Genomic DNA, 26,742 nt, shown 5'->3' with positions numbered 1-26,742 from the left:
GGGAAGATAAAGAGAGACAAAGCGGGATCAAGGGAGGGGAACAGGAGGAGGAGAGGACAGATAAAGAGAAATAGAGCGATGTAGAGACTGGGAGAACTCTGCGGTGAAAAATGAACCCCGTGATGAAAAATGACTTCTCCGTAGCACCGCCACCCCAAAGCCCCCTCCTCCTCCTCCTCTTCTTCTCCTCTGGTGCTTCTCCGGCTTTCTCCCTGGAAAACCTGAGCGGCAGCCAGCTGTGTCCGTGTGTGTGTCCGCATGTGTGTGTGTGCTGCGCACTTGTGTGTTTGCCAGGAGCTCAGCGAAGGAATCTGTGGGACCCGAGTGAAGATGGCCCCCATCCCTCCACCTTCTTCAAATCAAATAAATATGGTGTCAATCAGTTGTGCAGCAAACATTTTCGTTTGTGCCGCTCTAATTTTTAAGATTTTTTTAAAAAAAAAGGTTCTACACGCCAAAGATCAAACTGCTCTCCCCACGCCCATTAACAAAATCAAACATAATTGATATAAAGTATTTTGTCTGTTTGTGTAGCAAAAAATTGTATTTGTGCTGCTAACATTTGAAAGATATTGATAAAAGTTTCCAGAGGTCATCAAAGGTCAACCAGTGAGTTAGTTGATGCCACCAACTTTACTTAGCAAGCAGGAGAGGTTGGGTGGCCAAAGCCTACATCCCCCAGAATGCTTGGTTTGATTTTGTTCATGTGGGACCTTTCAAGATTACTCAAAACATTTATCAATATCTTTCAAGTGCTAGCAGCACAAACAAAATTTTTTGCTGCACAAATCAGCACAAATGTAGTACAATGGATTGACACCATATATTGTTTGATTTTGTAAATGTGGCAGGTAAGGCCAGTTGACCTCTGATGACCTTTTATCAGCAGCAAAAATTAAACTTTTAGCTCCACAAAGCAGTACAAGCATACAAAATATCAATTCATATAAATGTTTGATTTTCTTAATGTGGCTTTGGGGGTTGATCTCTGGTAACTATTTTTCTTAAATCTTAAAAATTATAGCGACACAAATTTGTGCTGCACGAATGTGGGACAACTGACTGACACCGCATTTTGTTTTATTTTGTAAATAAATGGGCAGTGCTGGCTGACTTTAGATGATCTGCAAACATTTATTAGTATCCTTAAAATGATATCGGCACAAATGAAACTTTCTGCAGCACAAATGTTTGATGCCACTGAAACAACGGTTACAGATGTAGATCAGAGTCATTCTGGTTCGGATTACATCCCTCCTTCTGCTCTAGAAAGTGATCTGTGGTTCTAATAAGAGTCTCGGCCTCGCAGGACTCTGCTGCTTTCCTGATGACAGACACAGCAAGGTGTGTGTGTGTGTGTGTGCGTGTGTGTGTGTGTGTGTGTGTGTGTGTGTGTATTTTCTGCAGGTTGCAACAGACGGTGAGAGCTCTGCAGGGGGGAAGACATCCCAAAGGAGGGAGAACCACCTAAAGGCCCCTCTCTCCTCCTCCTGCTCTCCTTTGTCTCCTGATCTACTGGTGAGGGAGGAAAAGAGCAGAAGGAGTGTGTTCGGTATTCCTGTGTTCGGTATTCCTGTGTTCGGTATTCCTGTGTTCGGTATTCCTGTGTTCGGTATTCCTGTGTTCGGTATTCCTGTGTCCCCTTCCCAGCAGCTAGCTGGGTTAATGACGAGCTATTTGTCACTGACAGCGACGTTTTCTGCCCACCACCATGATGGACAGCTCCCTCGTTTACTTATGCTGCGTTCCAGTTAACCTGGAAGTGGAAACTCTGATCTGGGTTTGATGGATACTTAAAGCTGCAGTATGTAACATTTATAAAAATGTTTTTTTTTTACATATTTGTTAAAGCTGTCACTTCTTCTTGGCAGTATAGAATGAGACACAAAATCTGTGAAAAGATCAAGCTCCTCCAGTTCCTCCCTGTGCTACTATTGTTGTCTGAAGAAATGCATCCCTCCCAATCTAAAACAACCAGTCACCACCAGGGGAAAGTCTTAGCGCTGCCAATCAACCTCGTGTAAGCACTAATGGCGGAGAAAAAACTTTCTGTTCCTAATAAGCTGTTCATAGGCCGTCATCGGTGGCTTTGCTAGCAAGCATTCATGACTGGATCAACTGTAAGAATAGCAGAGAGCATGCAGGAAGGTGTGAGCGCGTGTACATGAGCATGATTGACAATGACAGACCCTCCTCCTGGCTCTGATTGGTTGTTCTGACCTAGCGGTGTATTTCTGCAGTTAGCTCTAGGAGAACTGGGATACAGCAGAAGAACTAAATTTTTCATAGGTTGTTTTTCTCATGTTATTTGACATAGTGACAGTTTTAGCAAATACGTAAACATATTTTTTAAAATAAAAATTACATACAGTAGCTTTAAGAAGTTGAAACTCTAAAACGGCGACACCTATAAACATTGTTTGCAGTACCTCTTGCAAACATTATCTTTACTTTCCAAAAACAACCACATTCAATATGTTCATTTTGGAGATGCAGATGCTACATGAAACATTGATTTAAATCTTACAAAATAAATATGTCCTCATATTTATTTTGTAAGAGCCCCCTCCTCTACAGTTGATGTGAGGAGCGGCCATATTGTCAACCTTACAAATTGCAACTGGGGGAAATCCGACCTTGGAGGGTGGTCCAGTTGATTTTTCTTAGTGGAAGTTGAGATTTCCCAGTTCAGACTTGAACGCAGCATAAAACACACACTCGACCACAGACATTGCCTGCAGTATCGCTAACAAACAATATTTTAAGCTTTACATTCCATAAACAAACTTTGAATTTGTTTTGCTTGGAGTTGCAGGTGCTACATGAAACATTGACTTAAGATGCACTCTTACAAAAAGAACATATTTTCATCACAGCTTACTACTGCTGATGTGAGGAGCGGCCATATTGACAAGCAAATCGGCTTTAGGAGTCGTAATTGGGGGTAGTCTGTGCTGCTCTTGGTTTCCCAGCGGGAAATCCGACTTCAGAGGGCGTTCCAGTTGACTTTTTCTGCCTGGGAAGTCGGAATCCCCCATTTCTGAGTGCAACTGGAACGCAGCATTACTCACCCCATCTTGTACTTCGTCTTCTTCTGTGGAGGGCTTGTCGTCAAAACGGCCAAACACAAAGCTTTTAAATCGGTTTCAATCTCCAAACACTTCACATTGACCCAACCTTGGAGCGTTGCGGCAGTTCGAGGAAGCGTTCCGGCGTTCCCTGATGGGATACGTGTGTGTTTTCGTGTGTGCTCGGCCAGAGAATGTTCTCCATTTGATCTGCAGGAGGTTTTTCTCCGCTCCTCCTCTCCTCAGGGAGCCTTTGCTCCACATTCTGACTCCTACTGAGACCCATCAACACTCCCTCGACTCACGCTCTCGGCCTGCCTCTCTCACATATCCAGGGCTCACACACACACACACACACGCACAGACACACACCCCGCCAGGACTAAAAGGGGGCAGACACGCAACACAAATTACAGTCTAACCAGAACCGAGAGCTGGAGCGAGCAGACGTCATGTGACGAAATCTGCAACATTTTTAGTGGAAGCAACTGGAGAACCACACAGTTTGATCCAACCATCACACTAGGGGTGATTTTTTGTCTGTTTGTTTACAAGCAAAGTACCCAAGGTGCAACATTTTTAGGGGGTTGCAACATTTCATCTCGGACAAAAGCTGCTGACTGAAACTTTCTAAGTTTCTTCACAGTGAAATTCTTTCACTGAGGTGAATAATCCAATCAGGATGCCACCTTTTAAGGTTTTATGAGTGAGTTCCAGTGAAACGAGGCGCTGAAGGGACGATGCGTCGCTTTTGACCCGGGAACTCCCTGGGCTCACCTGGGAATGAGATGGAGACAGTCACAAGGAGGATGAAGGTCTGAGTTTCTCTCCTGGACTTGTTTTCTCAACGAACCACAAAAACAAAAGAATCCTACCAAGTATGTTTGATCAACTTTCTAGTACAAATATATTACTACACTTGAATAAAATGAACTTTTTAGGAAGATATACAAGCTTGTTTTAGGTCAGTAATTCCTTAATGTTTATTAAAACGTTCTAGTTCCTTTGGCCGATAATTTACTTATAACATGGGGAAAATGTTTTGTTATAAGTGAAATTATCTACCAGTTTAAGTAGCACTTTTTAGTCAGTATTACTATTGATCTAAAACAAGGATATCTTGCTAAAGGGTAACTTGTAAGTTAGTTTTGTCTTATTTTAAGTGTAATAAGATATTTGCACTAGAAACTAGACCAAAAATACTTGGTTTGATTTTGTGTTTTTGCCATGCAGATAGGTGGAGGATAATGAATGGATGAATGCTGAGGATTTCATTCCAAAAACCTTACACTGAAGCATCCAAAATGGTTATTTAGTCACTTGCGATTCATTTTGAAACATTTTAGATCTAATTCAAAATTTTAATGCGTTTCCAAAAACTTAATTGAAAACACAATTATAGGACCTCTGAGGTCTGCAGAAACTGTTATGTTTAGTATCAACTGTACAGTGAGGATATCCAACATAAAAAATTGTTTGGTCTGATTAAAACAGTAGGACAGTTGTTTATGTCTAATTAGATCTAACCGAATGTAATGAACAGCAACACAGGGAGCAAATGCGAGGTCACACACAACCTGAATAACTGATCCATAATTCAACCCCAGTCGTCGCACGGCGGCTTAAAGCTGCAGCACTGCAGAATAACAACAACGCTGCAGAGACAGAAACATGTAATCCTTATATCCCTCACACACACGCACACGCCCACACACAGCCAGCTGAGCTATCACACTCGTGCACATTAAGGCAGCGCTCCATTAAGCAGACGCGCGGTGTCTGTCGGTATGTGCGTGTTTGAGTGCTCGCACTCGTCATTGATCTGCAGCCGCAGCTTGTGTGTCTGCGTGTGTTTGTCCAATTTCCACTCAAATTAATGGAGCCTCTTTACAGGCCTTCTGCTGGAGTGGGTTCTGAATTACTTGGTGCTTCACTCCCGCACCTGGGACCCATTCAGTGTTACAGCATGCAGCGGCTAGCTGCTAACCTGGGACTCATTTTACTACCACAGTGTAGTTAGCATAACAGATACCAGCTGAACGCCGCTGCTAACGAACAGCGCTCTCGAACCACCACCTGGGACTCGCATTAGTTCATGTTTCAACTAAAATTTTATTTTAAAAACTCAGAACAGCTAATTAAAAATGCAAAGATTTGTTCAGCCTTTGCATGAAAATATGTCTTCTATTCTCCTCGTTTCCTGTCAATTAGTAAAATCTTGTGCATCTTCTTAATTCAAGACTCAAGACACAAATGCAAGTTTCAAGCAATATCAGGAAATGTCATAATCATGAAGTGGTTTAAAGTTCCTTTTCTGAACCTTCAAATTCACAAATATGACCAGAAGTTTACTTACAAAGTGTCAGGAAAACAGTAAACAATCAGGAAGCATCACGGATCAAACATCAGTATTAACTCCACAGGTGTTCTGTTTCATTACTTTTCAATGTGAAGAATACCTTTAACGAAATGAAAATAAAAAAATAAAAAGTCTATTTCAGTTTCTAGCATAAATGAAGCAGTGAAGAACAGGTGACTGATTCCCAGTTAATACCACAGAGTTTAGGAGTAAAGCTTTGAGGCTAAAGAAAAGCTCTGAAGATAAAACATCTGCTCAAGAAATAAAGAAAACAGTCTTTGTTAAAGCTTTGCTCTGAGCTGGAACCCTGCAAGATATCCAACCCTGGTTATTAAAAAAAGCAAAGTTGTAATAATATGAATTATCTTCTTTAAAGTCAATTTTTTTTTTTTCCAAAGAGTTTTTGCGGCGCTAGTGGCTCGTATTTTTTGCGACATTAGGCAGACAGGAAGGAGTGCAAGGAGGGGGGGAAGACATGCGGCAAGGGTCGCCGGGACCGGGAGTCGAACCCGCGACCTCCGCGTCAAGGACTAGGGCCTCCAGGCGTGGGGTGCGCTAACCCCCTGCGCCACCACAGCACGCCCCAAAAGTCAATTCTTAACCAGTTAAACAAACACTAGGTTTCTTCTGGCCTAAAACTTGCAATGAAATGAACTACTAAGCACTGCTTTCACATCTTTATAAAATAGTTTCAGGGCTAGGAACCTCTAACTAAAAAGTTAGCTGCACTAACCCTCAAGAAATAACGATAAACATTGATTACAATAACACTTAAGTGCTTCACTCACATTATATTTAGCAAAGGATAATACTACTGTGCCAAATTCAGCCATGTTTATACCCAACATGTGCCAGTCACCTCAGCAGGATCAAATATGTCATTAAAAACTCACCTGTACCTGTTTTTGCTTCAAGAAGTGATTCTGTAGAACAAACTTTTCACTCATGGATTCAGTTTCATAGCTGTTGAGTTTTGATAACTCTGTTTTTCCTAATTCACCAGAGTAGGGCTTTGGTGAGAAAGCAAAATGAACTTTGCTCAATTTTAAACAATTAAACTCTGACTTTACTCCAGAAGGACGTTGAGCTCATCATTTTAATTATACATGTAATTTTCTTTAGTAGTTCTTGGTGCAGCGCCCCCACAGGTGAGGAGGAAAACAGGTTTGGATCGTTTGACACAGTTTAGCGTTAAAGAGAACCACAGCAGCTGAAAATGCAACAAATGTTGCAATTTTGGTCCCCAGTCGAACGTATGTAACTTTTATTAAAAAAATGTTTTAAACATTTGTAGACACTGTCACTATGTTGCGACAGTGTGAGACAGATAATGTGTGAAAATAAAAATCGAGCTTCTTCTCCCAGTGCTGACCAGAATCAACCAGAGTAAGTTGTTTCTCTGCCATTAGCACATTTAGCAGCATGTAGACGACATTGATTGACAGCGCTAAGACCCGCCTTTTGGCTCTGATTGGTTGTTTTTATGTCTTCAGAAGGCAGTAGTAGCACATTGAGATCAATTGCATCTGTCTCATAAACTGTCACAACATGGAGACATTTCTAACAAATATGTAAACAATATTTGTTGTATGTTAAAAAAGCTAACTATAAGGTAACATGGTGGAGATTAATTTTCCTCAGAGATGGCCCATCCATCAGAACCCATCAACATGGCTGATGTGTGAGTGTTTCTGTTCAGGGACAAACATCAAACTGCAGCGATCACGAACGCATTAACTCTCTCTCTGGCGTGTGTTTATCCCCGGTAGACTGCGAGTTTCCTGTCATTTTCCAAACATTTCTGAGCATCTTTGCCCCATGCCCCGACTCCCAGGAGCCCCCAGAGACTTAAAGAGGATTCTTTATTGTGTCCAATCTCATTTAGCCACCAGAACCGGGTCATCCCACCACAAGCACCAGAACCAGCAGCAGCAGCAGTTCACGTTAAAGACCAAGCGTCACAAATATGAAAACAAGTACAGAAAAAGCCTGCATCCAAGTGCGGCAGATCCTGCAGAGCCATGGGATTACGCTGCAATCTCAGCCGCTCCTTCTCCAGGGAAAAACATGGTTTATCATTTCATTTCTTCTCCGCTCCCTCGCTCACTCCCTCCCTCGGATTTCTCGCTCAGCAACATGTAGCCCTCCACAGACTCCTGTGCTGAAATCACAGGCCACATCCTGCGCTCTGACAGCAGCCCAGTGTGATGCTCTCTGAGTGGGAGTCTGAGTGTGACACGGTGGAGACGACCGGAGCTGTGTGTTTACGTACAGGCCGCGAGCAAACATACGGAAGATCACAGAGACAGCAACACAGTTTATATTAAATCAAATCACCGAGTTAATCACACATTATGGAAATTGCTGTATGTGGGCGTTGATCGGTACAGATTGGTCCAAACTGCAGCTGGATCTTGGAAAATTTAAGCTTCACCAACTCTTTTAGTGAACATCAGCGAATGAGCCTCATATAACCTGTTTAATTAATCTAAAAAAGCTGGTTTTACAACAGAAGTTTGTCCTGACCTTATCGTCTTTTCCTTCTGTTTCCATCTCTGTTTAGATATTAGAATATTTTAACAACATGTTGGTAGTTTTAGCATTTTCTCTCCTTCGGTAGTTTATTATTCAATGTCTGATTATAGCAGTTAGTTAGTCTTTTGTATATTTATATTTCAATAGTTGTTTGAATATATCAGATGTTATATCAAGCATTTTCTGTCCAGGGTTTGCTGATGAAAAATCGTGTTTTAAGAGCTTCTGGTACATTTGAAGCAATGCTGTGACTGGGTTTCTGCAGATTTCACCAACTCAGATTTAAGAGTTTTTAAGATCTAGAGGTGAAAATGAGATTCAGATCAAAAAATAAAAAAGATTTTCAAACATGGAATTATAATAACAGTTTCTAACATTTTACAAGGTTGGGTTTTTTAAAAATGTGATACTGCAAGGAAGGAAAGGAGGAAAGGTATGAGGCAGGAAGGGAAGGAAAGAAGGATGTGAGGGAGGAAGGAAATGACAATATAAAAGAAAGGAAGGAAGGGCAGAAGGGAGGAAGAAAAGGGAGGAAGAAATTAAAAAGGAAATTAAGGAAAAGAGGAATTAACCAAGTATGGAAGGACTGAATGAAGACACAAGAAAGGAACAAAAGAGGGAAAAGGGAAGGATGGAAGGAGATAAAGAACGACAAAAAATGACACAAGTAAGGAAAGAAAGGATATAAGGAAGGAAAGAAAAGTCGTAAAGGAAATGAAGAAAGGACGAGACTGAAGAAAGAAAGCAGATCATAAAATGAAGAAAAGTGTTGATGGAATGGAACAAGGATGGAATGAAAGAGAGAAAGGACAGAAAGTAGTAAGGGAAGGAAGAGAGGACATTAGAAATGAAGAAAAACTAAACTGAAACAAGTAAAGAAGGAAGATACAAGGGAGGATGGAAAAGAAAAGAACAGAATGGAGGTAGGACATGAAAACGGAAGGAAAGAAGGAACAATGCTGGGAAGGAAAGGAAAGATTAAACTTTTAGACAACAGGAACAAGAACCAAAGTCTGGAAATTGATTTTTTTATTTTTCTGGAAAACGTTAAAATCAGAGCTCTGCTGTCAGATGAACCTGATTAAAGGTTACAACATCATCTTTAGGTTCAAACTGCACACCTCCTCCTCACACACACACACACACCCAGGGAGACGGAGTGTGTGTGGGCTTGTGACTGGAGCGTTTGGTTTAATCTGGGGGAACCAGCCGGGCCTGTCGCGTTCCTTTCAGCCGCTCCATTAATTACAGCGGTACCAACAGCAGCCTTTGTGCTGGTCCCAGCGGAGCGTGTGGATATTACTGATTATAGCTAACGGTATGCAGAAAGGAAACTCCAACACCAAGCCACCCGAGTGTTTGAAGAACCTGCAGCCCGTTTAATCACCGTGTCACACTGGGAGCGCTGCGTTAAAACCAGAACCGGAACCGGAACCGGGCGCTGTCTCACCGGCTGGGCAGTGGTTGGTTCTGTGTTCGCTGAGCTCGGCCAGGCAGTCGAAGTCCTGCTGACAGTTATCGCAGGTGAAGATGGACTCGTCGTCAAGGTCGTCGTCGTCGCGCTCCTCCTGCTCGCCGTCCTCAGCCACGCCCCCCTGGCCGTCCTTAAGCCCCGCCTCTCTGCTGGGCGCCGGAACGTCTGAGGATGAAACGAGGAAAAGGCTTTTAATCAGAGCACAAGAAATCATTATTAAAATATGATGGATCAATGGGGATAAGACATTTTTTTCTTTTTTTTCAAAATAACGGGAATAAAGTAATAATAATATGAGAAAGCTTTATGAGAATAATTCTCATGCTATTGCATATATGTCTTAACATTACAAGAATAAAGTCAAACTATTTTGAAAATAAAGTTATTACTACAAGAGTAAAGTCAAAACCATATTAAAATAAAATTGTACAGATTCATGGTTTTGTTTTATTTTTACTGATTTTGTTTGTGAGTATTTAACCAGAGCAGAGAGAAGATCAACCCTGTCCCGATCTGCACTCCTCTCTGACAGGGTGTGTGTGTGTGTGTGTGTGTGTGTGTGCATGCGCTCTGGTAGCAGTCACACCAGCGGAGGGCTGCGACGGCCCAATCCTCACCGCTCCATTGTGTCTCCATTTTCACACCTTATTATCAAATTATAAATGCTGAGGATCCAACAGGACTGACACTGAAGAGTCTGAGGTCTGGAGAGGAGAGGAGAGGAAAGAAGAGGAGAGGAGAGGAGAGGAGAGGAGAGGAGAGGAGAGGAGAGGAGAGGAGAGGAAAGAAGAGGAGAGGAGAGGAGAGGAAGCAAAGGAGAGGAGAGGAGAGGAGAGGAGATCAGAGACTCCTAGTAAAGTCTGATCGTTGAGAGTAAAAACCAGTTTTTACAAAACACGGTGGAACATTTAACTGTCGGAGCTAAAGCAGCAGAACCAGCAGACAAACCAGTAAAACTGGTGATTTAAATGGGTCACACTGGAGGGCAGATGTTCTGGAAAACACTGAGAAACATGAACAAGTACTTTAAAATACATCTATCATCTAAATACATCTATCTTATTTTTATTACCACTGATCCAATAAGTTCTTACAGTGATCAACTTTCTATGAAGTTTTCACACCAGATAGTTCGGTAAACTCGGTCTAATTGGGGAACAAAGTTGCAACATTTGGTACATTTTCAGCTGCTGCGGTTCTTTCTCATTGAACTGAGTCAAACGATCCAAACTAATTATAAACCTGTTCCCCTCCTTGCCTGTGGGGGCACTGCACCAAAAACATGATAATGTCTAAAGAAAAAAATCAGTGCAACTTCCTCCTTCACAAAATGTAAACAAAAGTGGAGCAGCATCACATTTTATCTTTTGTTTTCGGCACCAATCATACTCATTTCTACAGCCATTGCTAAATTGGCACGTTTGTTTTGGTTGCATTTACCCAGAATGCCCTGCTCTGTGGTCCACTTCCTGCTTCTGGAGCGGTCTCTGATCTGCTTGGCATTGACAAAAGCATTCAAACCGAACCAGAGTTCACTTCATCCAAACCGAGACAGAGGTTCGTAGCCGGACCACAGTTCGCTTCTTAGTACAAATCAAAGTTTTGCACATTCACACCTCCACAAACGAACCAGAGTTCAATTAAAGCAGACTGAACGTGGCTGCTGGGAACGTACCCTAAATATCCTCCATCAATCAAGACGCCACATGGTTCTGGTTCAGTTACGACAAAAAGAGACAGGACCAAAATTATTATTTTTAATCTTTCTAAACATAAATAGCCCAACTCCATCCCACTGCTTTCCATATTCATGAAGCATTTTGAAAAAAGCCTTGCTTTAAGGAGAGAAAAAGGGACAGAACCGGGTTCCCCTCCTTGATTTATTATGGGTAGAGGTACGTTGGGATGGAGGGATTGTGGGAGATGGGGAACGAGGGACTGGGGCGATCAGCGGTGCTGCAGGAGAGAGGAGGACAGTGATGGAGGGAAGGATGGAGGGATGGGAGGGTGCTGGCCATCTGTCCAGTGGTGGGAGCGCCGTCTGGCCGGGGAGAAGCCCCTCGTGCACGCTCACGTGCACATGCTCACAACCACGTCTTGCTAAAAATTAAACACAATCATCAGTGTTTCTGCTGTGATTTCTTCATTTAGCTGCCAAAGCATAAAAACGTTTGATTAAAAAATTTTTAAAAAATTGTTTCCTTCTACATTTTGCTGGGAATCATTACATGGAAACAATCAGAGCGTGCACACGCTACGTGCACGCTCTCCCTGGGGCACCCTGATGCCAGAGGTGAGGGCAGCGCCAGCTCCAGCGCATGCCAACACAACCTGCTGTCATAGCAACAGAGGAAAGAGACAGATGAAACCTCTCCATCTTGCTCTCTGGCGTAACCGCCTCTCCTTTCTTCATCTCATCCCTTCATTTGGACTCGGGAACGCGGATGAACCAGAGCTGGGTGTGAGAACGGAGGGCACACGCAGCTGGGAGCGTTTCTCTCTGTCGGTTTGCCGCCCACCCACCTCACTCCGCTCAGGGACGGGATCATTACGGCTCATCTTACGGATCTCCCAGGGAAGCCAATTCTGGAGGCTTCAAAGGAATGCTGACCCCGCGCGGCTCCGGGAAGACGCTGTGATTGGGTTCTGGTCCCAGTTAGCCTAAAGAGGCGGTGAGAGTTTGTCACTTTATGTGCCATTGATGGAGCGGTGTCAGCATAAAAGCTGATCCAAGCTAACACTACATTCACACAGGAGGTCTTAGTTAGGGATGTATCACTTCTGATACCAATATCTGAGGTTTAGCATCGGATGGTACCGATCCGGTACAGAAAAACAGCTGAAATGACTTGAAACTTTTATGAATGTACTGAATTACAAATTTATTTGATAGCTCTGCACCAGTACAGCAGAGTTAAATACACCATTAGCTTCACAAGCTTGGTCAAAAATAAATATTTTTTCTTCACGTGTGATTTTAATTGTTTGTCATTTATTGGAAACATCGCAATTGCAAATTTCTTAGAACATCGACAAAGTTTTGCACACACTTGTAAAGGAAACTCAGCTATGTCACATTTTAGGAAAACAAAATGTTAAACTTTAACAATTTGTGCATTCTAATTAGTAATTAGGAAGTTTTATTTCAGAGTAAATTTTCACATTCCAGCATGAACTTTCATCTTTCTCTCTCATTTTGAACAAAAGTCTCCACACCTCCCTTCATCTCCAGTGCAACGCTCCATGCTCAGCCCATTTCCAGCAGAAAGCAGCAGCAGGCCTACTTAATGAAGGCAGACATTACTCCCATCGGGGCTGAGGGAGCAGAGCAGTCTGCCTGTTTGGCTGCTGATTGAATGCTATGACATTGGTCCCCAGCAAATATCTCTTGCATTCATGTTGGTGAGACGTGCAGCTGCAGCCGCTTGCAGACACACTTACGCTCCTGAAAACCATTATCTCAGAGTCACAGACTGTTCCTGCACCAGGCATTACTGCACGCTCTCAGTCAGACGCACAGAAAATGGGCTAAATACCTGATTTCAACCTCAGAACAGACACCCAGTTGGTTCTTGTCATATTAGGAGGAATAAAAAAATATCAGAAAATATGAGGAAATCCTATTTTCTCCAAATTTCCCCTTTTTACACCAAACATTAGCTGGATTTCCATTACACATGCATGAAAAAACTGCCCACAAAGGAAAGTCTTAAGTATCTTTACTTAAGATACTCAAGTTACTTATCCAACAAGTTAAGTAAGTTACTTAACTCAACTTGAAATATTTTCTTTATGAAACAGAAATATTTTCCTCTAGGATACATAAAGATTTTTTAATTTAATTAAACTGATGTTGTTTAGCTAAAATAAACAGTTTTAACACAAACAACTGCAAATAGGTTTTTGGGTTGCCTGAGCTTGAGGTGAAAAACATGAAAAGAAATCTGCATGTTCATATTAAACCAGACATTTGAGTAACAATTTTGACATTTTCAAGTAATGTCTGTGCAATAGGGAATGGAGGAAGATACTGACAGTTCATAACTACCCGGCGCATCACAGTTGAAAAACAAACTAGCCCTTAAATAGCAGGCCTGACTGTGTGACATAATGTATGAGGCGGTGAGTCTCTAGAGTAACGATAATAAGCATTATTCTTCTGTCTCCACCAGTCTCTGTAACCCGAGGACAAGGAAATGTTTGTTGACAGATGAAAATATAAATATATAACAGAAATAATGAGGTCATTCTGCATATCTGCAGAATAAGATGCATGCAGGTGCTGCTTAAAAGTGTGTGTGTGTGTGTGTGTGTGTGTGTTTTATGCAGTGTATTGGTGCATATAAGTGTGTTCATGCTCACCCTGGGTAATTAGATAAAGAGGAGTGAATTAGCAGAGTCCACCGCGCAGAAATGATGTTACACAGCCGAACCACGCCTAGCTGGGACCCACTAATCACCGCTCGTTAGGCTCACATGTGGAGGCTAGTGTGTTTTCAGAGAATCGCTGTGTTTATTAGATTGCGTGTGTGTTTTCTCTCATTAAACACATTCAAAATAAGTTCAGAGAGGTAATTAGTCAGCTTAGTGATAATAAAGCTGTAACCTTCACAGATTAGGTGGAGACGGAGAACTTGCTCCATCTCAGCTCATATAACTGGGATATTTAAGTTTTTTTCACACCTGATAATCTGGTAGAATCTGTTCGATTGGGGACCAAAACACAACATTTGTTATATTTTCAGCTGCTGTGATTCACTTCCAAACTACATCATGTCAAATGAACTAAATGCTTGAGACACCAGTTCCCCTCCTTGCCTGTGGGGGCGCTGCATCCAGAACCACTGAAAGAAACAACAAAAACATCTGAAGAAGACACTGAGCACAACAAAAATGGAGTGGCATCAGATTCTAGTGGCTGAAGGATTTCTCTTTTGTCTTTAGCGAAAGAGCACAAGCCATTTCTCCTGCTAGCGCTTGACTCACACATTTGTATTTACCCAGAATGCCCAGCTCTGTAGCTGCCCTGCTTTTGGAGCGCTCTCCGGTCCGCTTGCATCCACATATGCATTCAAGCCACATCAAAGTTCATAGTAAAATAACAATAATAGTTTACATTCACACCTCCCCAAGCGAATCGGCGCTAGAGTTGGATTAAAGCGGACTAAACATGGCTGGTGTGAATGCACCCTTAAAGCAAACTGGAGGATCTGAGTTCAAACACTCCCAGCTTAGTTAGCTACCCTTCAACCCGACTCTGGCTTCATTTTTTGCTGTGAGCAGTTGCCAGGTTAAGCTAGTTAATGCACAAAGTAAAACAGGGAAAAAAAATCAAACACACACAGTCAGCTACCACCAAACCCGCCTATCCATCCTGTGGGAAGAAACCTCGGTAAGTAATGAACTTGGGGAGACGCTCCTGAACCGCCCCGGGGTGATAGAAGTGCAGAGAAGGAGAGCGGCAGAGCTGGAGGGGGAGTTAAAGGGGAATAAAACATGCTGTAATCCTGCAAAAGGTTCGCATGTTTGATTTGGCAAACAGGAGCAGGTACTGCGGCCTGTCTGGGACACATTCTGCAGATCTGGCGGCCAAGCATGAATAACACACACGTCTCAGTCCACATGCTAAAGGAGGAATCAAAGCAGCTGAAAAGGTGTGTGTCGAGCTTCCAGAAGGATGTTTAGAAACCCAACAGTTTCAGCACAAGGCCTTCATTCTGCTGTGCAGCAGAGCCGGTTTCAGAGGAACGGAGCTGAGTAATAGAAACCCACACCGCTCTGTCCTGGCCGCCGGGTTCACATCAGACCTGCGCAGCATTATTTATTCATACAGACTGCTTACTGTAATCAGAGCATCTGTGATATCGGCTGGGCTTCAAAACACAACCAAAGCTTTAAATAAGCAACATCTGGCAGATTATTTTATTAAGTAAATGCACAAAAAACCCATATTTTACCCGACATAAACCAGACCGTCAGTTAAGGACTCTAGTTTCATCAGTGATTATAGAAAAATATTTTCAGCTGAATCCAGATGTTTGAATCATTGAAAACCTTTTCTATTTACCTAGTTTTGTCTCGTAATGCTAGAATAATTAGATACCTGAACTCCTCTGTTTCAGGCAGAGGTTGACCCCTGACCTCCACTGCAAAAGCAACTCTCACCAAGTATTTCTGGTCGAGTTTCCAATGCAAATAGCTAAAGAAATCTCAGGATTTTTTTGTGCCATTGACTCAAAAATGTACTTTTTTGATTCCACAACTGTTGCACTTTTAATACTAGGCGTTAAAATAACTTCAAACAGTGATGTTATATTGGTTTAGGTAAAATTATACTTTTATCATGAACTGTAAATCTTAATTTCTGTTTATGGGATGAAGGAAAAAATCTAAACACAATAAATAAACAAAAAAAGAAAAAAGTAAAAGTAAAACTGTGGTGGATGCCGCCAACTGAAACGTAAGTTAGGCTAACCCTAAAGTACTAACCATAAACATTAGCTTTGCTAATGCAAAAGCTTCTTCTTTAGCATTTAGCAAAAGCTAATACTAACGCACTAACTGTGACTTATCTCCGCAGTTGAAAGACTACAACCACTGAGCACATAATTTAATGTTGACTTTATCATTTACATAATTTGTGACGTTCTTAGTTATTGCATTTGTGTGTATTATTTCTTCTCTATTGTCTCTGTTTATTCTGTTTCCTCTCTTCACATTCTTTGTTTTTTCCCCAATAACTGTATTTCAAACAAGAAACATATAGTAACATAATGAGACCGTCTTCACTCCCTTCAAAATAAGAGAACAAACATGAATGTTTGATTACTTCAGTTTGATTACTGAACAATCGATAACCAAAACTTCAACACAGATGTCAAACTTTATTCAACTGAAAGTTTACAAAACAGACAAATTAGCAATTTAGAATTGATCAGAAATATTTTTTGGAGAAAAACTAAGAGAGCTAAACATTCTCAACGTTAGCAAAAGAAGTTAATCTGGGTGCAGAAACGAACGTGTCAGAGTGGCTGAACAGGTGCAGCTGGACGCAACAACAACACGCCTGCACCGTGTGTCCCAGGAGCCCACCAACCTCTGCGGTACCGTCTGCCTCCTCTGAGTCACCACTCAGGTGTGTGTGTGTGTGTGTGTGTGCGTGTGTGTGCATGTGTGTAAAGAAGCTGATTTCTACATAAGGAGGTTCCTGCAGCCTGTATGTGTCTGTTTCCACAATGTAAGGCTTCTTATCCTCATGGGACAAGACCTACAGAGACCACACTGGGATGCATGCATGTAGCTGAGCACACACACACTCACACACACACTCCTCTGGGACGGGATGTGCTCAGGGAGGTTAGCACCCAACACCCATGTCTGGAAACAGGATGATGAAAGAGCCATTAACGTCATGGAAGGAAGTGACAGAGACACAAACACACAGGCTGAACAATAAATTCATATAAAAACATGCTAAGATAACGCAAACCTGAAGCAGCAACACCAGCACCGAACAGATCAGCAAAAACACGACACAAATATGCTGACAGCTGGGCAATTTTCCTATTTATGATTCGCATAAACTCACAAAAAAAACAAACAAACCAAGAATCTGCTTAAATGGTGCAAAACAGAGACAGAAGAAAACGCAGAAGCAGCGACACAAGCAGACAATAGAAGCTCAGTCACACACACACACACACACACACACACACACCTACACGCACGCACACACGCACACCCACACACACACACGCACACACATGCACACCCACACACACACGCGCACGCCCCCAGAAAGAGAGAGAGAGAGAGACACAGGAACTGTTTTCCTGTGGCAGCCTTGGGGAAATTAAAACTACATTACGGAGCTCCAGAGGGGAGCAGCAAGACAGCGACGGAGGAAGAGGGCGACGGGGAGAGGAAGCAGGAGAACGAAGGAGAGGAAAGAGTCCGCTTTCTTTTTTTTTAGCTCCGGCCATAACGAGATGCTCACTGATAAGAGGGGATCTGACCTGCAAACCCTGTTTTCTCACTGATATATCAATGCATCCATCATTCCCAGTGCCGTTCTTATTCTGTGCAGGGTCTCGGGACTAGAGGCGAGGAACAACCTGGAAAGGTTGTGATTGTGATCATGATTGAGGACAACCGGTCGGGTTTCTGTGCAGCGTAGAAAGGAGAAGTCCTGGAGAAAATGTTTATCTACAAATGAGACAAATACTGAACAGTTTGACCTCAGTAGCTCTCATACCTAAAGAACAAAAAAAAAACAAAAAAACACTGAATTACCTGTTAAGCATGGTGGTGTCAGTATGATACTGTGGAGCTGATCCCCTTTCCATTGTGTCGGTGATTTGCACAACCTCAAAATTCTTCAACTTCTCCTCAAATCATTTTAAGGGGGCAGAATTATGTGTTTTCCAGGCACATCTTATAGCTCACTCAAGTTAACTTCAGCTGCCATAAAAATGCTGTATATAAAAATTCATACTTTATATCTTATAATTTATTCCATTTCTCCAGATTATTTTTTTTTCTCAGAAAGAAAAAAAATCAGGCAATCTGGAAAGATAAACCAGCTTCCCTGGATTGTCTGAGCAAACCATCCAAATTTAGCAACACGAAACTGAGGAGGAAATTTTGTCTTTTTAAAAGCTCCTGCTCCTTCTAAAACTCCACCTTCAGGAAGTCATCACAACATGGCTCCTTTATAAACCCTTCAACAAAGGTTTTACCAGCGTTGCTCTGAGCAGTAGCTCCCGCAATGAGCTCAGCAGATGAGCAGTTCCACCAGGTGATTGCTAATTGCTGCAGGCTAGTCTGAAGGAGCTGATTTGGAAACGGAAGTTTTGAGGGGGAGTTACGTACTTGAAGGCGGAGCTAAGTCCACCCATGCATTTTGAACAGCTGAATGGTTGCCATGGAGATGAAAGGATTTCTCAAACACGCATGAAAGAACCAGAATAAAGAGCTGCATCTCTGCTAACTGGATCTTCCTTACAAATGAGGCACAGATTTACCGCCGAGAAGCAGCGTTACAAGAGAGAAGTAATCACTCAGAGAGAGAAACTTCTATCCAGAACTGTAGATTTTTCTCCTTGTGTTCAAAAGAATCGATGGAGTGTTGGATTACTAGACAAGCGGAGAGCTGCAGCTCTAAAATTGACACAGATCCGTCATGTGATAGTAGCTTCTCGGTGCTCCACTCGAGTGTGTGATACCACACAGTGAATAACAATAATCCGGTTGGTCTCAGCTTCTCGCTTTCAGCCTGGGGATTTGACAAACCTTTTCCACGATGACTCACCGGCTGTTTAAGTGTCAGCGTGAACACACGGAACGGGTAGCTGACTGTAGTCTGAGAGAAACGAAGAAAGAGGCCATCTCTTCTGCATTTTCTATGCAGAGGAGAAAACAAGAAAAGAAGAGGTTTTCTGTTCGATGGTGGGGCAACTTTAGCTTCAGCAAACTTATCTTAAAGCAGCTGCATGTAATATTTTGTAAGAAATATCTGTTTTTACACATTTGTCACCATGTTCCGATAGTTTACTATAAGACAGAAAATCTGTCAAAAGATCAATCTTTTCCCGTCTGAGGAAATGAACCACTCCCGACTAAAAGCAACCAATCAGAGCCAGGGGGCGGGTCTTAGAGCTGTCAATCAACATTGAGAACAAGCTACTGTAAAGCTACACTGCAAAACACAATCTTACCAAGTATTGTCATCTAGTGCAAATATCTTAATGCACTTTAAATAAGACAAAACTAACTTACAAGACGTACAAGCTTGTTTTAAGAAAATGATTCCTTAATATTTGTGAAAGAAGTATTTATTACATTAACAGATTATTTAATTAATAACAAGACAGTGTTGCTTTGTTATAAGTGAAATAATCTTATTCTTTTTATGTCACTTATAGATTATTTCCAGAAAATAATCTAATTTCTGCGAAGTTAAGACATTATTTTTTAAAAACAGCTTCTATATTTTGCTGAAAAGTTACTTTTATGTTAGTTTTGTCTTATTTTAAGTGCATTAAGATATTAGACAAATCTACTCAGTAAGATTTTGTGTTTTTGCAGTGTAGCATTACAGAAACACAGTTTATCCACCGCCATCGATGGCTATGCTAACTAGCCCTAGCATTCACAACAGGCTATGCTAGCTGCAGCATAGCAGGGAGCAAGAGAGGGAGCGCTAAGACCCGCCTCTTCGCTCTGATTGGTTGTTCCTAGTTAGCACTGGGAACACTGGGAGAAGCCAGATTTTTTCACAGATTATCTGTCTCATGACAAAATGACAGTTTCAACAAATACGTAAAAATATTCTTTATAAAAGTTACATACTGCAGCTTTAAGACCAAGGGGGAAAGGGAAAAAGAGGAGGAGGATAAGTTCAGTTTCTCTCCTGTGGGTCTTTCCAAACTTAACACACATTTTCCAGAGAAAGACCGATGGAAAGGGTGAGAGAGAAAGAAAGAAAGGAAGGAAGAGTGACGGATGAGTAGAAGTTTCAGAATCTTGTCTTAGTTACATCGCTCTCACTGCATCCCTGAGAACGAAGGAGTCGTCCCGTTGAATCTAGGGAATAAGACGCAATTCTCACTCCCAACCTCTTCTTCTGCACACACAGTTAACGAGCAAACGGTGGAAAAGTAAGAAGTTAGAGCTGTGCAAGACAGAGAGATAAAGAGAGACTGAAAGATAGATAAAGAGAGAGAGGAGCCAGAATGGGAGAAATTTGCAGAGAAATGGTAAAAATGTGATGCAGAAAGCTGCTGGGATCAGGTACAGGCAGTAAAACTGAAAGTGTGGCTGAGTAAGGGAATATGGGACAGAATGTTTTCATTGGAGGAACACTCTGATAGGTGTGTGTGTGTGTGTGTGTGTGTGTGTGTGTGTGTGTGTCATGGGACTCCAGCTTCCTGCAGGAACTGACACACACAGCATTTCTAGTGAACCACTCAGGACCAAAGTCAGCACCCTGCTGAAGACACACACACGCACACACACACAGCTGCAGACTTCAGGCTGCACGGCGGCCCCTGGAGGAGCGTTAGCACAGGTATGGAGGGTTTGGCACGTCACACACACCCCAGGAGTGATTCCTCTCCTTCCCTTTCATCCCCCGTAGAGCTGAACGAGAGACAGGGCCAGGAGAGGCTGAGAGGGAGCTAACTGGATATTTACCACATTCAGCAGTATCTCGTTTCCCTGCAGGGATCCAGTCAGAGGAAGTGCTTCGCCGCTCCCTGATAGGTTGAAAACCAGAGCAGGGAAAACTCACTAGAGCAGAAAAACACCTAACTGTTCTTTTTCTGCCAAGATATGGGGAAAAAGTGTGTTGATACTTGCTAAAAACCCACGACAAAATGCGAGGATGAAGCTGGCTAACATTCGGGGTGTCCATGACAACAGGTCGGGAGCGTGCTCTGCTGTTTGTTAGCACCTACAGGACAGACGTGGACATTAACCTCCACCTGGTAACGCCGCAGGTTTCAACTACCCTGGAACAACAAGGACATTTACAGATACATACCCAGCTATATGCAAGTAAGAGTAGCACTACTTCAACAGATTTTTACTCAAATAAAAGTAAAAATAAGCCATCCAAGAAATTACTCAAGCAACAGTGAAGACATATTTGGTAAAAAGGCTTCCATTCTTTACTTCCATTCGGGTTTCTATGTCTTCTAAAAACAGGATAAGGTCTTAAAAAAACCACCCTGGCATTTTTTGGCAAAAAGTTATTCATTTATTTTTTGGTGTCTGGAAAATGAGCCGTTTCAAAAACCTCCAGAATGTAACATCACAAATCAGCAGGCACTGCCCGTTGCCTAGCAACACAAGCAGAACCCAGTCGGTTACCTAGCAACATAAGCATAGCTGCACTGCATTTGGTCAGCTGGTTTTGCCACCATAAGTGTTGTACAATGGCTGCTGGATTGTACAGCACATACAATCCAGCATTAAATGCGATTAGTTTTTTGCTGACCTGCCGTCCAGAAACCATTTGCTGCATCTTTGTTGGTTGTAAAGGGGTCTCCACTAATGCTATTCAGAGATATATGGTTGTATAATTGTGCATCTGTTTGCAACCATTTGGATGTGCGAGTGTAAACGTTGAGTTATGGGTCCTGGCCGGCAGCAGCTCATCTGCATTTAAAGTGACAAGCCGTCCTGAAACAGCTCATTCTGAAAGAAGCTCAAAATACGCAGAACTAAACTGCATATTTTTATCATAAACTAAGAAAGAATTTGTGGAAAAAATGGAAACATTTTTTGTTATTGCCCTGTTTTAAAAAAACAAAATGAAAATTATTAATACAAATAACAAAATCATGCAAAATAATTTTTCAAAATCAATTTCTGTCAATATAAAACTTATGACAAACCTATTAAAAACTGCAAGGTGTGTCTGTTTGGCTGAAACAAGTTTCTTTTTCAGTCAGTGAAAGTCAGATAAGAGTAGCAATACTTCATCATAAAGCTGCTCAGGTAAAAATAACTGAGTAAATTTAAGCAACTATTTCTTCTTTTGTGATTTTGTGTAAGATATGATTTAAGCAAGTGTTACTGCAGATGTGAGGAAAAATTCAAATGTTTTGAATTTTCTTCTTGTTAAAAAAAAAAGGTTAACATAGAAACATAAATGCACTTAAGCTTCCACTTGGCGGCAGAAGCAAGAAGGAAGCGACAGCCAGACTTGGAGACGATCTTACTGAAGAACAAGTGAAAAAGAAGAAAAGCTCATCCATCTCTCAAACTTCTTCCCCAGATATCAGACAACAGAGAGAGAAACTCTCTCGCTCTTCCTTCCTTCTCCTCCTGCTCTTCACAAATCCCCTCCTTTCTCCTCTACATCCTTCTCCTTCATCTAACACTTTTTGAAAATCCCTTCATCCTTCATGTTTGTTCAAAAATATTTCCCACCAGGAGTTTATCTCCTGGTGTGGATCAGAAAAAGTCTCTGGAAGTTTATTAAAATGTTTCAGGTCATAAAAACTGACCTGTCTGGACGGCGGATTCATCCCAAGTCCCTCCTCCTTCCGACGGTTCTCCTTCTTCCACCGCTGAGAGGAAAACAGCAGAGACACAAAGAAGACGGAAAATTTATGATTTGCACACAACAACTTGCATTCACAAAGATAATAACCAATATGAAGGATATGAATTTTATTTAATAGGACAGTTCAGCAGAAACATGAAACATTACATGTGGTCAGTGTTTTTATTGATCTGTTTGATTCATAGTAGTTTTAAACTGACGACTGTATGGAGTTTTATTTTTGGAGAACTCTCAGCTGTTTACTTCCTAGTTGCCCCTTGAAAAGAGGACGACTTCCTTAAAGCTCCAAAACAAAATTATCTTTACAGTGTTTATTAATTACAAACTGCATTTGCATGTACTAAAATGTTTCTCCTGTATTTGCAGCATGAGTAACGTGACTCATAGGACCCCATGTAGTTACAGACATAAAAACATTCTTCATGTCTGACTTTCGTCCTGCATGCAGGAGTACAGTTATTCCTCAAAATGGGAAAGATGCCACCTTCAGAGACAGAAACTAATGTTCACACAGCAGGTTTCGATGTTCAATTTTAGATTTTGTTTTTGCAGAAATACATCTTATTGCCTGGTTGTAAACAAAATAGCAATAAGATTTTTGTGTGAACAGTTTACGACCCGCATGCGCTGAGGAAGAGATTTGATGCCACGCAGCAGCGCTCTTGTCTTCATGTTTGTTGGTAACAGAAGTGGCAGGATTGTGTCGTGATGCGCTTCAGTGAAAAAGACATCCTCATAATTTCATAATTATAATTTTCAGCCACTGTTTACGTTTAGATTTACCATCTGGCTTCTTCTGGTGCAGAATTATGACGCAGCAACAAAATAAAAACCAGATCAAATCCGAGACTCCAGACTTCAGACACTTTGAAAACAAACGGATACACGCCCAATTTAGTTTAGAGACACAAAGAAGTTTTTTTTTTTGAGGGGGTGAAAAGATCGGAAATGGCTTGAATTTGAGGGAAAAAGCGGATTTGGGTCGTATTTGCCTGCTGTGTGAAGGTAACCGATGATGGTGAACCATCACAGGCTCCAACCTGAGGAAGCTTCAAGATTTTCTCACACTTAAAATATTCAGCGAACAAACTGATGATAAACTAAAAACAAATAAAACACAATAAATATAAAAATTATAATCTGCATACAGGAGTTTAACAAGCCAGCTGACAACTCTGATATCCTGGGATCTCTGCGACACATTCACACGATCACAACAGGAATGTGATACCAACTTCCTGGGTACGACGGGAAGAAGGGAAGCACAGCTGGCACACAAACAGGAAACGGCCGGAGTCAGCACACAATGGGATTTCCTCCTCTCCCCTTCCCCAGCACGCAGCGTCGCACCTCTCCCCGCTTACGCACGGCCACTTCTGATCCCTGAAAATCCTCCGCTCTGTTCCCACTCCCACCGCTGACCTCCACTCTCCCTCCGCTCCCAGAACAGCAGCACCTCCCTCCACGTCCGTAACAACTCCCCCCGGACCGCCGCCGTCCTTGCATCAGACCTGAGCCAAGAACTCGGATCAAAACAAGAAGTTATAAATCAGCCGATTGTTCCTTTGCAAAGATAAACACTGCAGAAAAGGGCTGAACTGAACTTCTGCAAGGACAAAAATCTGATTAGCTCCCTATAAGCTTTTAAACAGGTGCCTGTAATTTTCTGATTGTAAATAAATAGAGTCATGGATGAGTTGCAGGATTTTACAGAGAGTAATGCTTTCTGGTTGCATGCTGTGTGGAGTAATGATGCTCTGACCGGTTGTTGCTGTCAGCTGTGTGTGAAGGAAGGGAATCCCCCTAAAGTGCAGATCAAGCTTTTTTCTGACCGTTTCTGATTTCTGGCTTTCTGTAGAGTCTAATTTTCTTTCCAATGATTCTATGGTGATCCAAATTTATCCATCAAACCATCTGCGCCTGTCCTCTGTCTTTTTTTTAACTCAAGTGCTTTTGATACCACCCAGACCAAATTAATTTTCAGTTTTGATGTATTTAATGAACAAGAACAAAATCGGATTTTTGGGAATTCAACAAAAAAGCTCAGATTCAAGATTTTTGCGGTTCTGTATTTAAATTTGCTGAATTTAAATATTTGCTGATGCCAAAATGTTCTGATCCAAATAGTTTGTTTGTTTTGAACTGATGTCTACATAACATCAGGCTGCAGAGTTGCTAAATCTGTATTAAACAACCAGCATTTTTACTGCAACTATTCATAACCTGTTAGTGAGCAGAACAATGTGGTTGTATATGAGTGATGGAGGGCGGTGTCATAAAAAAACTCTATGTTAGTTTTCTATTTTAACAAAAAAAGAGCTACAAATACAAGATGTTGACATTCTAAGTTGTTCTACATATTAGCCATATTAGAATTGATAACTGCAACAGCTTCCTCCTTGTTTACTTTCAAAATGATAAATATCCCCACTTTGCATCAGTTTTTCAATATTTTCCAACATTTTATGCTCTGAAGCAGGTAAAGGTTAAGCGTTTAAAAACAAATAAATAAATATGTCAGGGCCATTATAGATAACACAAAAAAAAGAATCTAAAATAATCTCAGAAATCTTCTAGAGCGAAAACTTCTCTGAGTTTGAAAAGAAGAAAACTGACACATTTCCAGATGTCAAAAATTTTCGACTTTTGAAATCAGAGGTTTCAAAGTTTTTTTCTAGAAGATTTCTAAGATTAATCTTAAAATTTGTACCTTGAAAATGATCAACTTTTGAGGGTTAGAAATTTCCTTGTTTCTTTCTAGAAAATTTCTGAAAACAATCTCAAAATGTAACTTTTCCTCTGGCTCAACACTCAACTTTCCAAAGCAAAATCAGCCAAAAATCCATTTAAAAGAAATCAATGTCAAGTTCTGTACAAATCCTGGAACGGATTCCTAGTCTGCCTGACCTGGACTGAGAAAATCTAAGTATTACAAAACCTAAAGATGGAAGAAAAGCTGCAAATCTCAGACTGAAGTATCTATAACAAAAAGAAGATTTTGGATATTTTTAAATGAAATGCTACGATTGGAAGAGTAACTTTGGATCCAATAAAAGCCCGTTTTTACTGATGAGGCTGTAGGGAATAACATGTGTTTCATTAGCCGGGCACACACACACACACACACGCATCCCCACACACACACACACACAGCTTTATTTAGAGTCTGTCTTCCTTGGAGACTCGCACATCGTGAGCCTTTAGCGTTTGTGCAGCACATGTGCAACTATGTGCAGGGAGGAAAAATGAGGGAGCAGAAATCTGCATTTGATTACTAACATCTGAGAGGAAGAATGAGTGGGAGAGGTAAAAAACAAAACAAAAGAAAAGTCCAATTAATGTCTTTTCACTAACAAGAAGAAGTCCTTTCTTTGGAAATTTTAAACTGGCACAAAGAAACATTTAACAACCCAGCAACAGCAGTAACTCTAATTTTTACACCAAAAGCAACACATTTATACTCCACTCCTTTCATTTCCTCCTGAACACCTGCAGAAACGAGTCAATTAATAGATTTCCGTTTTTAGTTGCACGCAGGAGTAATGTCCAGTCAGTCTTCACACATTGAATTAAAAAATCTCTGGACTTTTTGGCACAGCAGGACGAGGATTTTCTGCAGATAATATGCCATCATTGCATGAAAGAAGACATTGATTCACACAGAAGACAGAACAAGAAGCATGTTTCATTAAATTTGTATGGAAAATGTTGAAAAAGGCTCCCTGCATGATGCGGATATCATTACATCTTTAAATGCTTCCTAACTGCTTATAAAAAGTCTTCTCCACCTTGGATGCTTTGCCTTTTTATTGCTTTTGTAAGCCAAGCGCTATCAACAAAATCTGGATTTTTATTTCCATAAAAAACAATATTTTATGTCAAAGTGAGTTAGTTATCTGAATCTTTTCAACACATACAGAAAAAGATTTTTTAGCTTCTAATGATGAAAACAAGATCAAGTTTTGTTGTTTAAGTGAAACTAAGTGACTTTGTCTTTTAAACCTCAGGTCAAACATTGATATATATTAACACTTACTGAAAAAGAACTGAATGTTATTTCATGATATATACAAAAATAATGACAACTAAATAAAAATACTTAAAACAAGTTATAGCATAAATATTCACCTTTATTCATCAGGTTGACATCTGGGTTTTGACTAGGCCACTACAGAAAAACCACCTTCTTGTCTTCTGTGTAGTTTCAGCTGGATGCTTTGGGTCGTTTATTGTA

The 26,742-nt window shown here is 41.3% G+C and overlaps 1 protein-coding gene across 5 annotated transcripts in view; it reads right to left on the bottom strand.

Moving 5' to 3' along the window:
• Window positions 1–26,742, bottom strand: part of znf423 (zinc finger protein 423) — a 182,414-nt gene that overhangs the window by 132,092 nt on the left and 23,580 nt on the right. For 4 of the 5 annotated variants that reach the window (XM_044125793.1, XM_044125794.1, XM_044125795.1 and 1 more), the window contains exons 2-3: window positions 22,450–22,512; window positions 9,413–9,601 (exon numbers count right to left, since the gene is read on the bottom strand). In XM_044125793.1, the coding sequence (XP_043981728.1) occupies window positions 9,413–9,601; window positions 22,450–22,512 (252 nt within the window). Of the gene's footprint in view, window positions 1–3,071; window positions 3,248–9,412; window positions 9,602–22,449; window positions 22,513–26,742 lie in introns of those variants that run through there. The other variant, XM_044125797.1, reaches the window with a different exon arrangement.

Source organism: Gambusia affinis, linkage group LG08 (assembly GCF_019740435.1).
Source record: "Gambusia affinis linkage group LG08, SWU_Gaff_1.0, whole genome shotgun sequence".
NCBI lineage: Eukaryota > Metazoa > Chordata > Actinopteri > Cyprinodontiformes > Poeciliidae > Gambusia > Gambusia affinis.
This window is presented reverse-complemented; position numbering and strand designations above follow the sequence as displayed.